Source organism: Hippichthys cyanospilos, chromosome 7 (assembly GCF_059441005.1).
Source record: "Hippichthys cyanospilos isolate Australia breed blue-spotted pipefish chromosome 7, RoL_Hcya_1.0, whole genome shotgun sequence".
NCBI classification, from domain to species: Eukaryota; Metazoa; Chordata; class Actinopteri; order Syngnathiformes; family Syngnathidae; genus Hippichthys; species Hippichthys cyanospilos.
The window spans coordinates 1,130,084-1,152,469 of record NC_142375.1 but is presented as its reverse complement, the minus strand read 5'-3'; the positions used below and the strand labels follow the sequence as shown (position 1 = coordinate 1,152,469).

The window sequence follows — 22,386 nt, the reverse complement described above, 5'->3', positions numbered from 1 at the left end:
ACAGTTTGTTGTTTTGTTTTGAACTTCTTAGCTAGCGTAGATAACAAACTATTGTGTTTTCTCCTTGTGTGCAGAGGCAACTTCCTCCCCACTATCACTGACAAGTACATCAATGAATGTAAATTTGACATTGTCAACAATACGTACTGTCCAATCTTCAAAGTGGGAGATGTAGTCCGCTATGCCCAGCAGAACTTCACCAAACTTGCAGACAAGGTACAGTCCATTGCCAATGCTTTCCCAGTAACTGTATTTAATCAATTCGTGGGTGGATGAGGAGTGCTAATATCAACATCTGAACTATTTTCTCTGATACTATTAAAGCAAAGTTGTTTTCACGGAATAATAAGTTTGAATTCAGTCTATAATTGAAACTGGAAGACCAAAAGTGTTGATTCTGCCTGAATAGCCAAGTTAACTGATTGTGTTGTTTGCTTTCTCCAGCTGAAGTGCATTGTCGATATAAACCAATAGATAAAATGGGCAGGCTCTAGGACCATGTCTTGCACCCAGTAGGCATGTTGCAATAAATCTTTGACGCTTTGAACCTGTTGACTTTGTCTTTGCTGATTTTGACAGTTTAGTGATGGCTAGCGAAGAGTAAAGACGTACACTAGCACAGCAACGTGTGGTTTCTTCGTCAAGCCACAGTTGGTTAAATTGTTAAGGTGATACATGAAAGCTAAAATGATGTTTGATGTTAGTGTAAGGTCAATGCTGTTGAATTGTCAGCTAATTTAAGTTTCTCTTTTACACCTGCTGTGAATGTGAGTTGTCAAAGAACATGGCTGATTTGCATTACCTTCTTCATTTTTCTTTTCTGCTGATGTTGAAGCCAATGTTTGCATTTAAAGCTACAAACTACTCTTATGTAATCACTTCAGAGTTTAGCTTACTGTCAAGCTTGGACTAAGCTTATACACGTCTCAGTGAGGAGAGTACAATTCCACTTCACTGTAAAGGAATAGACAATATTGGAAAAAAAATGAGCCAACGAAGAAAAACATTCATACCAAACAGAAAGCAAATGATCTATGATCCACACAAAACTTCTGCATGTCCACCAGTGTTGAGAGTAAAGCATTACAAAAGTAATGTAATTACTGTCATGCATTAAATGGTAAATGGACTTTCACTTATATAGCGCTTTTCTAACTTGGGTACTCAAAGCGCTTTACACTAACTAGTCATTTACCTACTGATAACGTAGTATCAAGAGCAACTGGGAGTTCAGTGTCTTGCTCAAGGACATTTCGACATGGTCTTGATGGTCAGGGGATCAAACACACAGCCTCTCAGCTGGGAGACGACCACTCTACCACCGAGCAATATCGCCCCTAAGCATTACTTTTACAAGCATTTTACTCCTCAGCTCGACTTCCGGTTCCGAGTGTTGCTGCTGTTTTAGCATTATCCCTATGCTGCTAGCGTCAGCTAGTGTGGGTTGTAGCCTACTCGCTAGTCCGGCTAGCATTAGCCCTAAGCAGCCTGCTAGCCGTGGTGAGCCTGTTTAGACGCATAATCGTTTTAGCTCCCTTGTTAGGAACACTCCATCTCAGTCTACTGGCTCCCAAACATTAGTTTTAGAGGACTCCATCACCCGTGACATTAAGCTTAAAACGCCAGCCACCACAATGTGTATTCCTGGGGCCAGAGCACCCGACATTGAAGCTAGTCTTAGGGAGCTGACACGTAAGTGGCCTAGGCACCAGCGTAGTGCAAACAACACTAGTTACTCAGATATAGTGATATATATCGGCTCCAACGATACGAGAATGAGGCAGTCTGAGATTACAAAGAGGAACATAGCTAGGACTTGTAATCTTGCTAGAAAGATGAGTCGGCATCGAGTAATTGTCCCTGGCCCTCTGCCTACGAGAGGCAATGATGAGAGGTTCAGCAGATTATTCTCGCTTAATTGGTGGATGGCTAGTTTCTGTAGAGAGCAAGGTTTCCAGTTTGTAGATAATTGGCCCTCTTTCTGGGGCCGACCTGACCTGCTAACGGTTGCCCGTCCTTGTAAATAAAAAAATAAAAATAAAAAAAAAGGGGGGGGGGGTCGCCCTGATTTCAGAATCTGGTCTTAAACTTAATGTAGCACCTCTAGTAGCATTGGTGACTATAATGAGAGGTGGCTAACCCTAGTTTTCTGATTAACATTTACAAATTTGTGGCATTAACAACAAAGTTCCCGTCTTCATGTTTGTGCATATATTTAGTCAAAATGTATTAGATTGTGGTTTACTGGTGATAATCAAGAATGATAGAAAATAAAATATATTATTCAGTAGTTCAATTTCACAAAAGAGTTTCAAATGGTAAAAAAGTCAACATAAAGTGTCCACAAACACTTACTTAATCTAAGGGACCAATCAAGTTAATATATGAATGGCAAGCCAATCATTACCCCAATGTCACGTTGCTGGCCAGATCGAAGCTCGTGTACGTAGCAGCCTAAAACTAAATGACTCCTTAACCAGTAGGCAAAATAAACAAAAGGTACCTTGAAATGAAGCGGAATAACTCCAGTGGCTCGCACGGTAAAGAAAAAAGGCACTTCTAATTAGATCCGACGTCCTCAATGCGATGTCCGCCAAGTCCTCCTCGTTGGTAACGCTGTGGGGCTCCTGCAGGATCCTGGTTGTCCTAGCACTTTACGTGTTCACTCACGCTGTCCTTGCTGAAGCAGTTAGCCGGCCGCTAGCTACTTAGCCAAGTCCATGCATGCTGGATAGCCCCTGTGTTAGCGGCTAAGTCCACAAACTGCCACCTTCCGTCATTAAAAAAAAATCCTTAAAAGTTGGCAAAGGGATTTATTTGAAAACCAGAGAATGTAGCCTAAGGGTAGCGATGCCACTGATGTGTGTGGTATTTTTAAGGATCTTGCCAACTTTACTTAAGTCCATTTTAAAGGGTCCTTTTCGAACACTTTCAACCACAGCCTTCTTAGTCTATTTTCTTCTGTCTATAAATATACCTATTCCACATGCATTTTCCGTCCGCCCTCGTTCTTTTTTTCACTCCGTCTTACCTCTCATTCCTTGACCTCTCTCCCGGATATGATCCGATCATTTACCATGGTAAAGAATTAGACAATTCTACAACTCAGACAGTATTTTGCCAGTTGTGTTTTTTCATGAACATAATACAAATCCCATTTCAACTGGAGATACTATATAACATAACTTACTTGCAAATCAATAACACTTTTCAATATTCAGCCTTTGCATATTGACAATAATCTTCATTCAACTTTTAGTTCTTAACAATATCTATTTGGTCAATCGAATGCGCGAACAGCTTCAGAGAACATACCGTACTATTTTTTAACTTGGTTACATTAGCACAAGCACTAATCACACCTTCAAGACATTTGAGGCTCTCGTTATGCGATCAAGCTCCTCACCACCATCCTATGTGGTAGTTATTTGCCGTCCTCCCAATCCGTATTCTAGATACTTAAATGTTCCCTGAACTTATAGGTGATTTAATAACTTAACGAAGATAATATATTAATTATGGGTGACTTCAATATTCATATGAATGCCCCATTGGAGCCAATTACTGTAGCATTTCAAGCAACAATCGATGCATTGGGTTTTAAAAAAATAATAGAAGCAGCGACACACCGAAATGGTAATATCTTAGATTTAGTGTTAACCCGTGGCCTAACTACCTCAAATGTCACAATTTTGCCGTGTACTAGCGCTATGTCTGATCATTATCTTATAACATTTGAAGTCCTAGCTCAGTGTGGTCTTATTTACCACAACCAAGGCATTAAGAGCCGAAATAAAAACTCATCAACCACAGCTGCACTTTCTGAACTACTGCCTTTTGCAACAGCTGCCATTCCGTCTTTCATTGGTTTAGTCGATAAGCTCACAAACGATTTTAATACGTTTCTTTTAAATTCCCTAAACTCTATAGCACTGTTAAGTCTTAACATTCGTCCGATGCAACACACGAAACACGCACATTTAAATTGTTAAGTAGAAAACTTGAGCGAAAATGGCGAACAACCAAACTTGAGGTTTTACTTCAGGCCAGGTGCGATAGCTTGCTGAAATAGAAAGAGGCTCTTATGTTAGCTAAAACAAATTACTTTTCCAAAATGATTTGTCTTAATCAACACAACCCCAAATATTTACTGTATTTGATACGGTAGCAAAGCTAACGCAACAGCAGCAGATTAATCAAAGTTCCCTCCATTCAGCACACGATTTCATGCAATTCTTGACTCAGCGGATTCAGCTAATAAGGGACAAAATTCAAAAGGCAGCGGCACTTACCCTCTCGAGTGCTGTGATTGCTGATGCTAGTTCGAACAATCATGCTCATGAAAGTCTGGTAAGCCTGTCCCATTTTGATTTAGTATCACTGGAGTGTACTACACACCTGATTAATGCAGCAAAGCTGACATCCTGAATGCTCGACCCGCTTCCAGGCAAACTTCATAGACTTATTGGCGATCTTAGGATCATCTGTCTTGAATATTATGAATCTGTTGCTCTCCTCTGGCATTGTACCTGAAGCTTTTAAGACGGCTGTCATTCAACCATTACTTAAGAAACCTCACCGAGATCCTGAAAATCCCTCTAATTATAGACCAGTGTCACATCTTCCGTTTATTGTGAAAATATTAATTTTCATTGCTATGCTGATGATACTCAACTATACATGCCTTTAGAAATAACAGATCCATGCAAGTGCAGTAAACTGGAGGCCTGCCTTCCCGAGATTAAACAATGGATGTCTCCCAATTTTCTGCTTCTTAACCCTAGTAAAACAGAGATATTAATTATTAGCCCTGCTCATCATCAGCACTTGATTAAGAATACCACTCTGAACCTAGATAACTGCACTATTACCCAAAGTAGTTTTGCGAAAAACCTCGGTGTGATATTTGACTCAACGCTTTCTTTTCAGACACATATTAATAATACGACAAGAACGGCATTTTTTTCACCTTCGCAATAGCGCTAAAATTTGCCTATTCTGTATCTTAGCGATGCTGAAACATTAATTCATGCATTTGTTGTGTCGCATCTTGACTATTGTTACGTTTTGCTTTCTGGGCTTCCCACTGTCCTACGTCAAAAGCCTGCAGTCTGTACAAAATGCAGCAGCGAGACTCTTGACAAGGACGAGAAAGCTCAATCATATTACTCTGATACTAGCTGACCTGCACTGGCTTCCAATACACCTGAGATGCAATTTTAAGGTGTTGTTTATTACTTATAAAATTTTAATGGTTTAGCGTCTTCCTATCTCGTCCACCTAGCATCACCATATGTTCCGTCCCGACAACTTCGGTCACAAAATGTCGTTTTGTTATCGACTAGCGGGCTAAAAAGAAGACTGCGGAATAAAGGGCCTTTTCCATTCACGCGCCAGTACTATGGAATGCCCTACCTATGGAAGTTCGCGCTGCCACCTCAGTAGAGATGTTTAAATCCCGACTAAAAACACATTCATCCTCAAAAGCATTTAGTTAATTGGCCTGTCTATAGCTTTCTTCTTTTTTTTCCTGCCCCCTTCTCCCAGCTCGGAGAGGGGGCTAGCTAGATGGTGAAGGACGACTTGACACCCCCCATTTGGCCCTGTGATGGTCGATCATCGCGGGTTAAGAGATCGACCATCTGCGGTCCACTTGGCTGGACTGTGGGAAGCCCAATGGCTCTGCCTGCTGTCAAGACATCATTGCACTATATAGCACAATATGTTTTCTGTAATCTATATTGTTTACCTGTATTTGCCTGTAATGTCTATTTGTCTGTATTTGGTACATGCAGCATCCACTTCAACCTGTGAGCCTGAAAGGGGGCTTCTCCCACCTGTGGTCCCTTCTGAAGTTTTCTGATTTTCCCCAAATTGGGGTTTTTGAGTTTTCCCTTCCCCTTCTGCGAGCTTTGACAGGGGAAGCTGTTGTTTACCTTAGACCAAAAAGATGTCTCTGTATGACTTCTATTTTCATAAGAAGTCTTGACTTGACTCTCTTCATCTGGTGAGGGACACATTTGGCAACAATGTTAGCTTGGGGCAGATGTTACGAAGAGTGCTGTTGCAATGAATTGTAATGCTGTGTGTGAACCCTGCTTTCTGTTATTATGTTTGTTTAGGTACAAGCTCCAATGTTGACGTATGAGGGCCATTATACCAAGGACCTTTAATGTCCCCTGATTACTTTTCTCAGCTTCACTCTCAGGGAGTGCATTTTGCTGTGTTTATGAAAGATACTAGTCAACATAACAAACATTTGAGGTCCTTTACAAGATAAAACTAATTTAGCGCAAAATATGGGGTGTCACATCTAACAAGGGACAGTTAGCAACCCTTAAAGTATGTTACTCTTCCTCATATCAAAGGTAACATACTTTTGGAAGCCTGGCAGGTACTTATACAGCTCTCAGCTTATAAAATCTCCTTGAACTAGCTGGGGTGCATCAACTTTGTAAACTTGATATTTCTGTATACAGTAGCCTCTTGAAATTCATATAACTCACATTTTCTTGATGTGCCTCTTTGTTAGGGAGGAGTGATCGGAATAAAGATTGGCTGGATGTGTGATTTGGACACATCGGATGACCAGTGCAACCCTTCATACTCATTCACCCGACTGGATGCAATGTCACAAAAGAATTCTGTCTCAACTGGTTACAATTTCAGGTATCAATATTAAAGATAGATGTTTTGAAAAAATTCAATCTTACTCCCTTCGGGTTTGAAAAGCAAGACTCAACTTCATTCTTTGTGTTTCACAGACATTTAATGTTGTTTAAATGCCTTCACATGTCAAACAAACCAACAATACCGCCAGAACTACAAAGATACAAACATAATTAGCAAACACACAAAGATTCATCCGAAACAGTAACGAGTAAATTTAGCACAATATTCACCTCATTCGCCACTTTCACTTGGAGGGTGGCAGGTGTGTTGGACACTTAAATTGTCCTGTGTGAAATTAGTTGTGTGAGTAGTTGTTCGTCTCTTGTGTGCCCTGCGATTGGCTGGCTACCAGCTGGCATAGGCAACCCTATAAAGAGAAGCAGCTTAAGACAATGGATAGGTGTATTTTATGTGATAAAAGCTAGCTTCAAAGATTAGAAGATCTCCACAGGTTTTGTGGGAAAATGCATGTTCTCTCCAAATCAAAACTTAACAAATTTGCCCTTTTAATCGTCTTTCAAAGCAGCATGAAGTAGTATGATGGTTCTTTGCCCATCTTTATATTTGAAGCACAAATAATTTTGTGAAAATAATGTTTTCTAATTTGAATTGGAGACCCCAAACTCAGAATCCAATCAAATCACGAGTCAAAGATCAAAGATTCCCACCTCTACTAAAAACCATTTTCTGATAAAGCAGACCTATTTCTGTATCCAGCAGAATAAGACTCCACAACTGTGTACTCTATTCTCCAGGTATACAGTAAATACAGGGTGTTCCCAAATGTTTGACCCCATTTCGTAGGCCAACAATTTTGACAATTTTTGTTGGAATGACCTCAAATTTTCACAGCTTGTGTAGAAACGTTACATGTTTTTGTGTGTAATGTTTGGGAGTTCTATTTTTTCAGGTTAAGAAATGCCGTTAACTTCAAAAGAAAACACATATTGCGTGTTAGAGTATGCTCGTACTCAGTCACCAAAGACAATGCAGCATGCCTTCGTCACATATTTTGCAAATAAGGCACCAACTACAAAACAAATTAGGACTTGGCACCATAAATTTCAAGATAAGGGCTGCTTATGCATACCTAAATCGCCAGGACGGCCATCAACGTGTGCAGAGTCACAGGTGGCGCTCATATTGAACATTTATGAAAATCTGTCATAGAACCATAAAATATTTGTACTTTTTTTTTTTTGGGGAAATTTAACCTACAAAACCTATGACTTTCAACAAGTGTATTTAGTTTCATTAAGATCCATCAAGTAGTTTCCGAGAAATGGGCATTTAGAATGGGGTCAGCCATTTTGGGACACCCTATAGTTTAATGGATATCAAGTATGATTCTGGTAATTGCTATTATCATAGTAAGTATTAAATATAAATGGACAGGACAAAGGTTCCCGAGAAACCTTTACACTTTGATTTAATATGTAGTTATGCTCAAATCATCAAGTGGTTACACAAGCTTTCATTTACTACACATTACACAAGGTTTTTGTCTTCCTAATTGAAGGTTTGCCAAATACTATAAAATGGAAAATGGGACTGACTACCGTACACTTGTGAAAGCCTATGGTATAAGGTTTGATGTGCTCGTAAATGGAAATGTGAGTATTGTTGTACTGAACACTTGAATATTGTTTTCGTGTTTTTATGAAGTGAATTTATGAATGTATTTTCCATTTTAGGCAGGCAAGTTCAACATGATTCCCACGCTTATCAACATTGTAGCAGCCTTCACTTCAATAGGAGTGGTGCGTGTGCTTATGTTGTACAGTGTTGAGCAAATTAAATCTTAAGAGTGATAGAGTAGAGATCAAATGACTTGATGATAATTGGGATCATAATACCTTCGGAAGGTGTATTGGCAATACTTGGCATGCGCCACTACAACATCATTACATTTTGACTGCATTTTCTGAAATGCCATTTCACATTTGTTGGAGCCATGTGGCTTACACTGTGGCAATATAGTGTTCTAAGCATGGTTGATTGGCATCACTTTATCTTTGATCGATTTAGACCTTTGGTATGAGTGCGACAATTCAACACCAACAATCACCGTCTATTCACCAACCATCATCTCTGGTCATTTAAATACTTTTCTTTAGTGACAGCTCTTTGATATTGTGTTTCTGAATTCACAAAAAAAATCCAGCAGATTTGGCAATCTTTCTCAAATAGTAGGCTCTACTGTAATGAAGTCAATGACATGCTTCACTCATGTTGTGATCATCTCCTGTTTTAGCATTTTTTCTATCATTTAGAGTACTGTGCTATGTGACATCATACTTCTGAACTTCCTTAAACGAGCAGCACTATACAAGGCCAAGAAATTTGAAGAGGTAAGATGAATGCCATTTTTTGACTGTTGTGGATGCCGGTTGCAGAGCTTGAGAGAGACCACATAAAATGAAGTTACTGTATTATGGTCAGGTACATGTATTTTGTAAAACTAGTCACAAGCCACCACAGCACAAACTTATACTCAGATCAATAATAATGCTTAAGGACTGTAAAAGTAAATATTTTTATTCTAAGCCTAATTCAGCCTTTGTTGAGTCATAACCTCTTGAACATTTTAAGATTTAAAATCTTAAAATCCAAAAGAAAAACAAAGACACAAAGAGCACAGGGAAAGACTCACATACTGTATATGTCAACAACAGGCATGAGAGGACATCCAAAAGGAGATGCCAAGAGAACAGGAAAAGATAACTAGACTACGTGACTGATGCCTAGTACACACAGTAGGATTGTTATGTCACACAAAATTCAGTTTTTTGTTTGTATTTCATACTTCAGTGTCACAGCTCAATAATTTCATAAAGTAAAATTGTCATTCATTGTTTTTTAATTTTTGATGTAAAGACAATTGCGTCCATGATAAGACATTTACAAAGGCAAATAAAAAGTTAAATAGAGAAAAATACTTCTAAAAACCATAACAGTACGGAGAAGAAATCCACTTCTAGCGAAATTTGTCTAAATTTTCATGATTTTGACATCGTCAACAATACAGGATTGTTGGCATTTATTAGCTAACCACTGTGTTCACACCATTTTCATGAAGTTGTATCATTTTCCCTTACAAAGGCTAGGTGGTTTTGCAAATAATTTACTTACAGGAATTTGAGGAGCATTTATTTTCCTGCAATCTCAGGGACATGTGCAAGGATCTTATTTACAATTGTAGTAGTATGACATTTCTAGCAATTGTCTTCATGTTTATATTATCACCACCAATATCCAACCAACCATTCATTTTCTGCTACTTATCCGGGGTCGGGTCATTGGGGCTGCAGCCTCAGCAGAGAAGCACAGACTTCCCTCTCCCTGGCCACTTAGTCTAGCTCTTCTCAGGGGATCGCCAGGCGTTCCCAGGCTAGCCGAGAGACACATTCTCTCTAACGTATCCGGCGTCCCCAGGACCTCCTCCCGGGGAGACATGCCTGGAACACCTCACCAGGGAGGCGTCCGGGACGCATCCTAACCAGATGCCCGAACCACTTCACTCCTCTCAACACGGAGGCGCAGCAGCTCGGCCCTGAATCCTTCCCGGATGACTGAGCTTCTCATCCTATATCTAAGGGAGAGCTCTGACACCCTGCGGAGGGAACTCATGTTGGCTGCCTGTATCCAGGATGTCATTCTGTCTGTCACGACCCACAGCTCATGACCATAGGTGAGGGCAGGAACATAGAACAACCGGTATATAGAGAGCTTCGCCATTTGGCTCAGCTCTCTCTTCACCACGACAGACCAGTACAGAGTCTGCATTACAACAGACGCTACCCTCACTTGTAAACTAGACCCTACTAAACTTGAAGTCCACTTGGTGCAGGAACTCATCCCTGACCTGGTGAGGGCACTCCACCGTTTTCCAACTGAGCACCATGGTCGGGAAAATGGAGGTGCTGATCTTCATCCCAGCTGGTTCACACTCTGCTGCAAACCACTCCAATGAGAGTTTGAGGCCATGGTCTGAAGAAGCCAACAGCAAAATATCATCCACAAAAAGTAGAGATGCAATGCTGCGACTTCCAAACCGAACCCCCTCAATGCTTCAGCTGCGCCTAGAGATTCTGTCCATAAAGATCAACCGAATCAGTGACAAATGGCAGCCTTGGCGGAGTCCATCCCCCACTGGAAACGGATTTGACTTACTGCCGATCATGCGGAGCAAACTCTGACATCGGTGGTACAGGGACAGAACAGCCAGCATCAAGGCGTACGGTACCCCGTACTCCCGAAGCAACCCCACAGAATTCCCTGAGGGACACGGTCGAATGCTTTCTCCAAGTCCACAAAACACATGCAGACTGGATGGGTGAACTACCATGTACCCTTGAGGATCCCACTGAGGGTGTAGAGCTGGTCCACTGTTCCACGGAAGGGAAGAAAACCACACTGCTCCCCCTGAATCTGAGGTTTGACTTCCTGACAGACCATCCTCTCCAGGAAGCTGAGGAGTGTGATCCCTCTGTTGTTGGAACACAATTGAGGAGTTCTTCGAAGTATTCCACCCCCCAGTTGACGATGTCAGAGTTGAGGTCAGCAACACTGTACACGGTGTTTATGGTGCACCGCTTTCCCCACCTGAGATGCCGGATAATGGACCAGAATTTCTCCAAAGAAAGTATTTAAGTCGGTTTCCATAGCCTCACCGAACTCCTCCCACACCCGGGCCTTGGCAACCTGCTGAGTAAGTAATTAGGTAAGTAAGCAAGTACCTATCAGTTGCCTCTATAGTCTCACAGACCAAAAAGGCTGGATAGGACTCTTTCAACTTGACAGCATGTCTTACCACTGGTGTCCACCAGTGGGTTCGGGGATTGCCGCCATGACAGGCACTAACCACATTATGGCCACAGCACTGCCTTGACAATGGAGGCATTGAACATGGTCCACTCAGACTTACTGTCTTCCACAAATTCTGCCGGTGGTGGAAGTTGAAACTCCTTCTTACAGGAGACTCTGCCAGACGTTCCCTGCAGACCCTCACGATGTGTTTGGGCATGCCAGGTCTGACCGGCATCCTCCCCCACCATCAAAGCCAACACACCACCAGGTGGTGATCAGTTGTCAGCTCCGTCCCTCTTTTCACCCGCTCAGATGCTCAGAGCGCTATTGCTCTGAGCAGGTGAGAGGACATACACACACACACGCACACACACATATGCCTATATGGGTTTAATATACATGCTTTGTGTAGACCAACTTTTTCTAAATCACTTGTAGAGACCACCCTAAACGTTATACAGCTCCAAAAAAAATCAGGTACTCACACTATGGCTAGTAGCTTATACATGCCTTCAAATATCAGTTGATATTTTATATTGATAAGTGTACTTGAGCTCAATACTTAATCATAAAAATTACCATGAATCACTGTGAAAGCACATGGAGCATTGTCAATAATACACGAACACAAGATTTTAAAATATAACATGACAAACCATAAGTGATTCTCAAGTCAACCTTTAAAAAACTACAGATTCACGAATCATCAGAGACTAACCACATGACAAATATTCCTTTCTATCTTGTCAAACTGTGTTTTCGGGGATATCTTCATAAATGAGACCAGTTTCTCATAGGCGCCAGCCAGCAGTCTGACTTTCCCAACACAAACAGTTCTAAACACTTTCACACATTCAGATTTCGATGTGAAAGTGTGGTGTGGGGACGTCGTGAGTTTCTCGAAAAGAACAATACCAAGAGCAATCATTTAGTCTTGTCATGTGTGTGTGGGGTTTGTGGTTTTAGTTCAATTCGGGTTGAGGTTCATGTTCTTACTTCATGTTCATGTTTCCCTCGCGTCTGTCTTTCTTATCTGTCTTGTTTGTCTGATCGTACACCTGCCTGTTTATGTTTCCCCCGCACCTCATCCAATCACCTTCCCCTACCTCTTGTGTCATCCAGCTGTTTCGCATGAGCCTGATTTAGAGTGAGTATATTTAAGTGGCAGTCTAGTTCTGTTTGGTTGTTGGGTCATTGTCTTTGCTAGCTTGTTTGAGCAAATTGACTGAAAATTGGCCAGAATAGCGTTGAGGCATGGAACGTAAAGGTTCTCAAATTTTACAACTTTTTGTCAATAGGCATGCCCAGTACGTCGCCTCAAAGGCCGGTGTCTCACCAATACGAAAACGTTTCTGTAATTGGACCCAGATGGTCCTATCTTTTCAAAATGTCATATAGTTGATGGGAGTCTAATGTAGAACACAGGTACTAACAGTTTTTGTTTGTACTGCTACTAGTGGGAGCAAAAAATATCATTATAGTTGAAGAATTGCAGCTAAACCCAGTTGGTTTGACTTACAGCTACCAACATCTTTATGCATATGTTGGACCCTAAGACCTAAAAAATAATCAAAGTGAGCCATATGCTAGGATGTACAGAAAAAGTTACAAATTTTTGAATTTGCAATTTTGCCCCATTTATGGCCATTTGCTAGTCTTCAACTGCTGCCGATATCTCTTAAATGGTTGACTCAATCAACTTTCTCTTTGCCATGGACCATTATTCATATTAGCGGCATAACTGTTCCAAAACTTGTCAGGATCTGTTGAAATATATGATGGAGGCAGATTCAAAATATGAAATCAATATTTCCTTCGTCCACAGTGACAAAAACCGTTTTAACTCAGCTGAACAAGCTTTAAAAAATTATGAAACGTTACACTATCATTAAATTTCATACATGTGATTGCAGTCCAATGCTCACTTATTTTCATTGTAGTGCGGGCACCATCTTGTGGCAACAAAACAAAAATATAGCCACATTTTTATTTTTATGTACTTTTTTGAGCCTGTCGAAGTAATATCACAGAATTATTTTCTGACTGGCCTTCAGACACGCCTAATGTCCTCCACCAAAGATTGCGGTTTTCATAATGGCGTGGCCTAGACAGCAGTGCTCATTACGATGCTTTATTGTAACAGTAAATGCTGCTGTAATTTGACCCAGATGATCTCATTTTGACACGATTTCACACATTGAATGAAAATCCATTCCTACATATCAACAAACATACAACATCAGCATCAACATTGTAGTGCTAGAATCACCTTATGGCACGAAATAATATAATACCATTTTTACCATTCCATTTACTTAGCTGTACCCGTTGAACAAATGCTAATGAAAGTTTGACCTTTTCTAAAACATTGACTTCTACTGTTCACCAACATGAGCACAAACACATTCATACCCAAACGTGTTCATACCTCGACCCGTTCATACTCCAACATGCACAGGTCTGCAAGGGCCCGTTATAGCTGCTTGCAGCTGTAGTTTGTTCTGTATTCATATTTGGTTTTCACTATGCAAAAAAACAGTATTTTTTTCTTGTTCATCTGAATTGGATACATCCTTCCATCCCCTTTATTTTCTAACACTTTATCTGATGTCGAGTCGAGAGCAGCTGCTTCAGCAGGGCATCTCAGACTTATGTATGATGTCTGTGGATGTGTTTGCTTAAGAGGGTCCTTGAGCTGCCAGTCCAGTCCCACCAACAGTTTTAAGACCACCTAATAGAAGGGAGTGGAGAGATTGTCGTATAACGAAAACTTTTTGTATTCCGTGGGGAGAGAGTCCAGATAGCAGCAGTTTTGGGAGCTAACCAATATACATGTGAATTCATGTGTGCGCTCTATATGTGAAACATGTAAATGTGGAGTGATAGGAGTGTAGTTGTTTTTCTTCTTTTCAAATCCCCATACAATAGGTTTTGGATCGAGAACCAGAAACTATTGCAAATCACATTCCTTTTGTTGAATGATCAAGGAAAGGTGAAAATTATTTTTCTTAACTTCAATTTACGATAGGTAATATTTTTTTTTTTGCAGTGATTTGTTTTATTTCTATATTGTGCAGGTAATGCGGGGAGAACATGCCTTGATGAATTTGGTTTGCATCATGCTGACTTGGACGATCTGCCATCTCATTGAATCAACTCAACGGATCTTGACTGACTTTTATCACTAGATGAAAAACAGGTTAAAAAAACAACTCATGTATCATGTACAACAAGTCTGTATTAAGGTGTTGAACAATATAGTATCCTGCATGTACAGGTATATGCTACAATATTTAAATATATCTTGCAAATTTTATAATTGTAAAAGCTAGATACTTGAAAGTGCATTGTCTTTTTTTGTCATTAAAATCATTTTTCAGATTTTTCATACTTTGTTTTTCTTTTGAAGTACTGCTTACATATTTGTCTGCTGTCTGCTGTCATTCAAGCAAAACCTTTTGTCAAAGTTTAGTTTGACTTGAATTAAATCTTTTTTTGTGATACTTGCCTGTTTTCTACTGCAGATTTGAAAAGCGTAACAAGAAATAAACTTTACTTAAATGAAAGAAGAGAGACTAATCTTTCATTCGCCAAGTCCCATGTTTATATAGCTATCCTGTGTTCCACAATTTTCTGTGGGCCTTGTCTAAATTCTCAAAAATGACTGGCACTCAGGTGTGTGTCTAGCCAGAAAGTGTTGGGATTCCATGAGTTACATTTGTTCCAGGAGGGCTTTTGTTCAGTGATGACCTTTCTTATGTAAATTATCTAATTCGTGCCAAGCAAAAACCAAACAAACAAAAACAACCCTTACCTTTCAAATGAAACAAACATTAGCAGAGGAGTCAGAATGCAAATGGAAGAAAACATTAAGAAATTAAATAGAAGAAAATATTTCTGTACAATTTCTTGAAGTTCGAAATCACTGTGTGTAAATACAGCGGGCCCCCATGTTACGACATTAATCCGTTCCGTGGTTGGGCTCGCTAGACGAATTCACCGTATGCCGGCCAATCTAAATCTATGTTAAATAGCCAATGTGTTTAGAAACCCAGATAAAAACATCAAAATTGTACATACATATTAAAAATTGGTACCAAACTAGTATAGCAAGTACTACGTAAAAACATAAATGAATGCAATCAGAAAACATCATAAACAAAAAATATAGAAAGGATTTATTTACCTTTGAGTGGCGCTTATGCGCATATTCCCTAGTAAGAGTAGCATACTTCGTATTTCTTGATTCTCCAGTTTCATTTCCTGATAAATCATCTTCTTACTTCTCTCTTTAACATCACTAGCAATCTTGGGACCCATGGCTAACCCTTTCAAGTTTGAATTAAGCAGTAAAAGGCACTATACATTTTTTTTGTAACCACTCACAATCGAACAAAGCTTTACCGTTCCGCCATTTTGAAACGGGTGAGGCCGATCAATAGCAGACCAGGATCTCTGTGAGGAGACGCTGACCAATAGAAGACCAGCATTGTAGTCACGCGTTGCCTGGAAGCAGTTTGACAGCAATAGTAAATAAATGCAATCACCTAAAAATGCCAGGAGATGAAGGCAAAACAACACAAATACAGCCAACCCCCTAGGGCAGGGATGTCCAAACTTTTTGCAAAGGGGGCCAGATTTAGTGTGTTAAAAATGTAGGGGAGCCAACCAAGGCGGGTGTTCTTTACATATAACAGCAATTAATTTAAATACATTTCAGTGATCTGTTCTGTTTTACATTTGATTTTTTATTTAAATTTCAGCAATCTTAAGCATGTGTTTTGGTTAATTTGAAACATGCATATCAAAATTGGATTGACATATTGAAATTGAATATTCACTTCACTTTTTTTAACACTAACTTTTTTGTAACAGTTGAACAGAAGTAATTGTACTCTTGGGTGCAAATTACATTTGAAACATAAAAAAAATATCTCACCATGGCAGTTTAATATTTATAGAATTTTTTAACACAATAACAGAGAAATGAACAAGTAATAGTCATATCAACAAGTGCAGGGCTCATTTAAAATATGATATTAGTAACTAGAAATGTTGATTGGATTTTGAAATGGTTATTATTCTGGAGTGAAACCTTAAAAAAAAAAAAAAAAACGTTTTCAGACTTATCGTTAATGAAAAATGGCTTGTCTGAATTAGTGTGATGGGTGAAACTGAGATCTGGAGTGCAGGACAAAGGCCAGGTGTGGCTCTATGGCAGTAGTATGGATGCGCAAGAGGTCTTGTAAGTGAGAGTCCGATAGCCGTGCTCTCACACGGCTCCTATTTAAATTCATAACCGAGAATGTCTTCTCACACAAATACGTCGACCCGAACAAGCTTAGCGTTTTCTTACCAAATGCTCGAATCTCTCGGAACTTATCCAGCTGTTGGTAAAAGTTGGCGGTATAAAGCTGCTGGTGCTGACCGCAGCTCTCTGCGTCACACTGCAGTTCAACTTTTGTTGATACACTATTTTGCTGTTCCTAATTGAGCCTATAGATGGCAGCATTTAGCATACGCAGGTAACAGCTCTGCTGCCCAATGTATTAATTACCCATGCGGGCCAGACGTTATTGTGCAAACTTGACACAGGAAGGCCGGAGCCAGGTGGATTTGAACTGGGACCTTTGAACTGTGAGGCAGATGTGCTATTCACTGCGCCACCGAGCCGCACCCAACTATTCACGCCTTTAGAAATAACAGATCCGTGCAAGTGCAGTAAACTGGAGGCCTGCCTTGCCAAGATTAAACAATGGATGTCTTCCAATTTTCTGCTTCTTAACCCTAGTAAAACAGAGATGTTACTTATTGGCCCTGCTCATCATCAGCACTTGATTAAGAATACCACTCTGAACCTGGATAACTGCACTATTGCCCCAAGTAGTTTTGCAAAAAACCTGGGTGGGATATTTGACTCAACTCTCTCTTTTCGGACACATATTAATAACACGACAAGAACGGCGTTTTTTTCACCTTCTCAATATCGCTAAAATTAGCCCTATTCTGTCTCTTAGCAATGCTGAACATCAATTCATGCATTTGTTACGTCGTGCCTTGACTATTGTAACGTTTTGTTTTCTGGGCTTCCCAATGTCCTGCGTCAAAAGCCTGCAAAATGCAGCAGCGAGACTCTTGACAAGGACGGGAAAGTTCGATCATATTACTCTAATACTAGCTGACCTACATTGGCTTCCAATACACCTGAGATGCGATTTTAAGGTGTTGTTAAGTACTTATAAATTTTACACGGTTTAGCTCCTTCCTATCTCGTCGACCTAGCATCACCATATGTTACGTCCCGTCAACTTCGGTCCAAAATGCCAGTTTGTTATCGACCACGCGGGCTAAAAAGAAGACCGCGGGATCATGGACCTTTTCCGTTTGCGCGTCAGTACTATGAAATGCCCTACCTATGGAAGTTCGCGCAGCCACCTCAGTAGAAATCTTTAAATTCTGACTAAAAACACATTTATACGCAAGTATTTGGTTAATGGGCCTGTCTGCACCTTTATCCTTCTTTTTCCTGCCCCCTTCTCCCGGCTCAGAGAGGGGGCTAGCTAGATGGTGAAGGATGACTTGATCGCCCCCATTTGGCCCTGCACTGATCGACCATCTCGGGTTAAGAGATCGACCAACTTCGGTCCACTTGGGTGGATTGTGGGAAGGTTCCTGACCAATGGCTTTGCCTGCTGTCAAGTCATCATTGCACTATATAGCACAATATGTTTTCTGTGATCTAAATTGTTTACCTGTATTTGTCTGTAATGTGTGAAGGAATCTAGAAAAAGCTTCTTGCCTTAAACTAGTTCCTAGCGTGTTCGTTTTTGTTGAAAGATCGCCCATACCACAACATAGTGAAACAATTGATTTAATCCAGACAGAGTGGGAAAGTACACGAGGCCACGGGCCAGTCCTGCCATGGGTCGGAGCAGAAAATGGCAACCTTTCACCTTCAACATTCAGTTCTTATACCCTTTTGGGGCCTCTAGTCCCATTGTGGAATGCAAGTGTGTGTGTGTGTGTGTGTGTGCGTGCACCTGCGTGCATGCCTGTCGGTGTGTGCGTGCACGTGCGTGCACGTGCGTGCACGCCTATCGGTGTGTGCGTGCGTGGGGCTCTGTTTGCGTGGGGATGGTGTCTTCAAAAGTCTTTGTTCTGCCGGCCATTCTTTGAAGCGGGAGGAAGTCTGAGCACCATGAAACCCTGACTGATATCTTCTCTTGAAGGCCACACCTAGCCTTTTGTTCCTGGTGTAATGTTGGTCGGGGGATGCCATCTGTTCCTTTTGGAGGTGCCGACTTGTCCCCACTTCCCCTGGGCCAGGACCATATCTGCTTTATACTGACATTACATCGTCTCAATCTTTATTAGAATAACACAGTTCCATGTACACACTATTTTATTGATATATTGAATTTGAAAAATATGGATTTCCTTCATGTGTATCTATTTTTCTGTACTTGGTACATGCAGCATCCACTTCAGCCTGTGGGCCTGGAAGGGGGCTCTTTCCACCTGTGGTCCCTTCTGAAGTTTTCTGATTCTCCCCAAATTGGGGTTTTTGAGTTTTTCTTTCCCCTTCTGGGAGCTTTGACAGGGGATGCTGTTGTGTACCTTACACCAAAAAAATGTCTCTGTATGACTTCTTTTTTCAAAAGAAGTCTCGACATGACCTCTTTTCACCTGTGAAGCCCTTTGAGACTTCGGTGAATCAGGGCTCTACAAATAAAATATGATTGATTGATTGACCAAAGCACAGATCTTTGACGTCTTCATAATTGCTCATGTATTACTGTTGACACGTTGGACAAGTCAGGTGAAAAAACACTCATTCTAACCAGCGTCTCCAAACGTTGCACTGTCCGTTCCACCATGACTTCCAGTCTCGTCCTGTCAATCAGCAATATACAGTAGGCCCCTGGTTTACGAGATTAATCCATTCCACGCTTGGGAATTTGCCGTATGGCGGGCAACCAAAACCTATGTTAACTAGCTAATGCATGTAAAACATAAAAGTTGCATATAAATATTAAAAATTTGTATCAAAATAGTATAGTAAGTGCTATGTATGTATAATATACATGCAAAAAAATAAATAACGTCATAAATAAAGAATATACACCACTCACAAAAATTAAAGGAACACTTTTATTTTATTGGGGCTGGCATGAATTAAACCTATATGATAATTTTATGATTGATTCAGCATCTGAGGGCCTGGTTTACCAATTTCAGCTGTATTGGTGTTCATGGAATTAACAACAGGTGCAGTTCAGTGGCAACAATCAGAAAACCCTCAAAACGACTGGTTTTACATGTGGCGGTCGTTTCAAGTTTCTCCCTCTTGATCTTTTTTGGCTGGTTTTCCACTCGTGCTGATTTTGGCTTGCATAATTATCTCTACTGGCAGTATGAGGTGATTCACTGCTCATGCCCTACAGAATGACCTCCAGAGGGCCACTGGTGTTAATGTCTCTACACAAGCAATCAGGAACAGACTTCATGAAGGTGGCCTGAGGGCCCGACGTCCTGTAGTGGGCCCTGTGCTCACTACCCAGCACCATGGAGCTCGACTGGCATTTGCTCAAGAACACCAGAATTGGCAAGTCCGCCACTGGCGCCCTGTACTTTTCACAGACGAGAGCAGGTTCACCCTGAGCACCTGTGATAGACGTGTAAGAGTCTGAAGAAGACAAGGAGAACGTTATGCCGCCTGCAACGTCATTCAACATGACAGGTTTGGTGGTGGGTCAATCATGGTCTGGGGAGGCATATCCATGGAGGGATGCACAGACCTCTACTGCCTAGGAAATGGTGCTGGCACGCTTACTGCCATAAGGTATCTAGATGAAATCCTTGAAACCATTGTCAGACCCTACGCTGGTGCAGTAGGTCCTGGTTTCCTCCTAATGCATGACAATGCCTGGCCTCATGTGGCAAGAGTATGAAGGCAGTACCTGGAGGATGAAGGAATTGAAAAAGTTGAATGGCCTTCACGATCCCCTGACTTAAACCCAATAGACACATCTCTGGGAAATTATGTTTCAGTCCATTAGGCGCTGCCAGGTCGCTCCTCAGACTGTACAACAGCTCAGGGATGCCCTCACAAAGATGTGGGAGGAAATGCTACAAGACACCATCTGCCGTCTCATTAGGAGCATGCCGCATCGTTGTCAAGCATGCATACAAGCTTGTGGGGGCCACACAAGAAACTGAAAAGCATTTTGAGTTGCAGAAATTAAGTTTTGGAAAAAATGGACTAGCCTGTCTTCATCTCACTCTGATTTCATGGTGTCTGCACAATTGAGCCCTCTGTAGGCTGAAAACTTTTATTTCCATTAAAGACTTGGCACCCTTTTGTTCCGAAGACACTGCCCTGTTATTATGTGACTAGATATCCAACTTCATATTGATAGCTGATGTATCTAATGTGTTTCTTTAAAGTGTCCCTTTAATTTTTTTGAGCAGTGTATAAAAGATTTATTTACCTTTGAGTTGACGCTTATTATGGCCATATTCTCTAAGTAAGGATAGCCTAGGATAGGCTAGCTTAGCTTTCTTCATATTTCTTGATTATCTCCAGCTTCGTTTCCGTATAAATCATATTCTTACTTCTCTCTTTAACATCACTGGCAATTTTGGGACTCATGGATAACCAATTCAAGTTTGAATTAAGCACTAAAATGCATAATAAATACGATATTGATAGCACTCTCACACGACAAGGTCAAGTATTCAGGCAGCCATCTTTGTGACCGGGTGCGCCGACCAATAGTAGGCCAAAACAACACCCAACCAACCCCCACAGGTCATGACAGTTGTTGATGTTAATCGTAATGTGAGATAAATACCTTAAAGAGTATTCCACATCGTAATGTGAAAAATAAACGTAAGCCAGGGACACCGTAACCCGGGGGTCCAATGCTTTTGAATCCCTTGGTAATTTGTGAAATGCAAATGTATTTGTCTTGTATTAATTTGGTTCGTGAAGTGTACATTTGTGTTGTTTTTTGTTCATTTATTTTGTGAAATGTAAATGTGTTTATGCTTTTGTTAAGTTGTTTTGTGGAAAGTAAATGTGCTTCAGCTTTTGGTAGTTTTTTTCTGAAATGTAAGTTCGATTTGACTTTTTGGTAATAGTAATATTTGAAAAAGTATGTTACTACGTTTAATATTGTTTTACAGTTTGTTCATTTGTTTGGCACTTCTCAGCCACCGTAGCTTTCCTTATCCGCCAACAAATTGAAGCTACACATCAACGTTATTGTTTGTATAACTTCACGTGTGTGCGTGATTGGCACGTTACTGGGAAGCACACAGATAGCGTAGTTTAAATGTGAACCTTCCATGCGAACAACAAAATGTATATATGTCACCATTAGTAAAGCCACTGTCATATTGAATCGTTAAAGCATTAAGTGCAACGTAATTCAAAAATTGGAATACTGTACTAAAACTTACTTATGTCCTGCTGGAAAGTTAGGTATTGGTTTGCTGCAAGAGCGTAATGCAGGAAGGAAATCACGTCAGGACAAAGTCAAAATTGTGGAGGCGGAGTTTTGTAGAAAAAAAACAAAAAAACATCACGGTTGGTTGGAGAAACGTCGCAGAAGAGGATAGTAAATAGGCTATATATATTTTTATTAACTTCAGCGAGAATAACGGTAGGTTTTACTTTGATATTACAGATTGCACACTGCCAACTGCGAAATGTCAATGAGCATATAGTCGATCGTGCATTAACCCTTTCAACCTTACATAATGTGCATTAACCCCTTCGACCTTACATTATGTAGTACAAACTGACGCGCAGTTCTAAATACGTCATGTTATTCATGAGTCAACAACTACCGCTTTTCAAGTTTCAGGGTTCCGTAGTTTTACACATTACCAGTGATTGTA

At 40.6% G+C, this 22,386-nt stretch overlaps 2 protein-coding genes, 1 long non-coding RNA gene and 2 pseudogenes across 3 annotated transcripts in view; 4 read left to right on the top strand and 1 right to left on the bottom strand.

The window, feature by feature from the left end:
* Nucleotides 1-15,044, top strand: part of p2rx3b (purinergic receptor P2X, ligand-gated ion channel, 3b) — a 55,919-nt gene extending 40,875 nt beyond the window's left edge. Inside the window, exons 7-12 of the mRNA XM_088418619.1 lie at nt 75-216; nt 6,533-6,669; nt 8,192-8,285; nt 8,367-8,432; nt 8,946-9,023; nt 14,410-15,044. Of these exons, the coding sequence (XP_088274745.1) occupies nt 75-216; nt 6,533-6,669; nt 8,192-8,285; nt 8,367-8,432; nt 8,946-9,023; nt 14,410-14,463 (571 nt within the window). The 3' untranslated portion in view covers nt 14,464-15,044. The remainder of the gene's footprint in view (nt 1-74; nt 217-6,532; nt 6,670-8,191; nt 8,286-8,366; nt 8,433-8,945; nt 9,024-14,409) is intronic.
* Nucleotides 1,419-2,027, top strand: LOC148420592 (uncharacterized; annotated as a pseudogene).
* On the top strand, nt 3,388-5,445 carry LOC148420591 (uncharacterized; annotated as a pseudogene).
* On the bottom strand, nt 6,810-22,364 carry LOC148420589 (uncharacterized). The gene is made up of 3 exons (XR_015866063.1): nt 21,946-22,364; nt 15,886-15,987; nt 6,810-7,039 (listed from the first exon to the last, which is right to left on the bottom strand). It is a non-coding gene; the product is annotated as an uncharacterized LOC148420589 (long non-coding RNA).
* The window catches only part of LOC148420587 (membrane-spanning 4-domains subfamily A member 12-like), a 99,827-nt gene continuing 99,247 nt past the window's right edge, over nt 21,807-22,386 (top strand). Inside the window, exon 1 of the mRNA XM_088418624.1 lies at nt 21,807-22,148. The gene's annotated coding sequence lies outside the window, so the exon portion shown is untranslated. The remainder of the gene's footprint in view (nt 22,149-22,386) is intronic.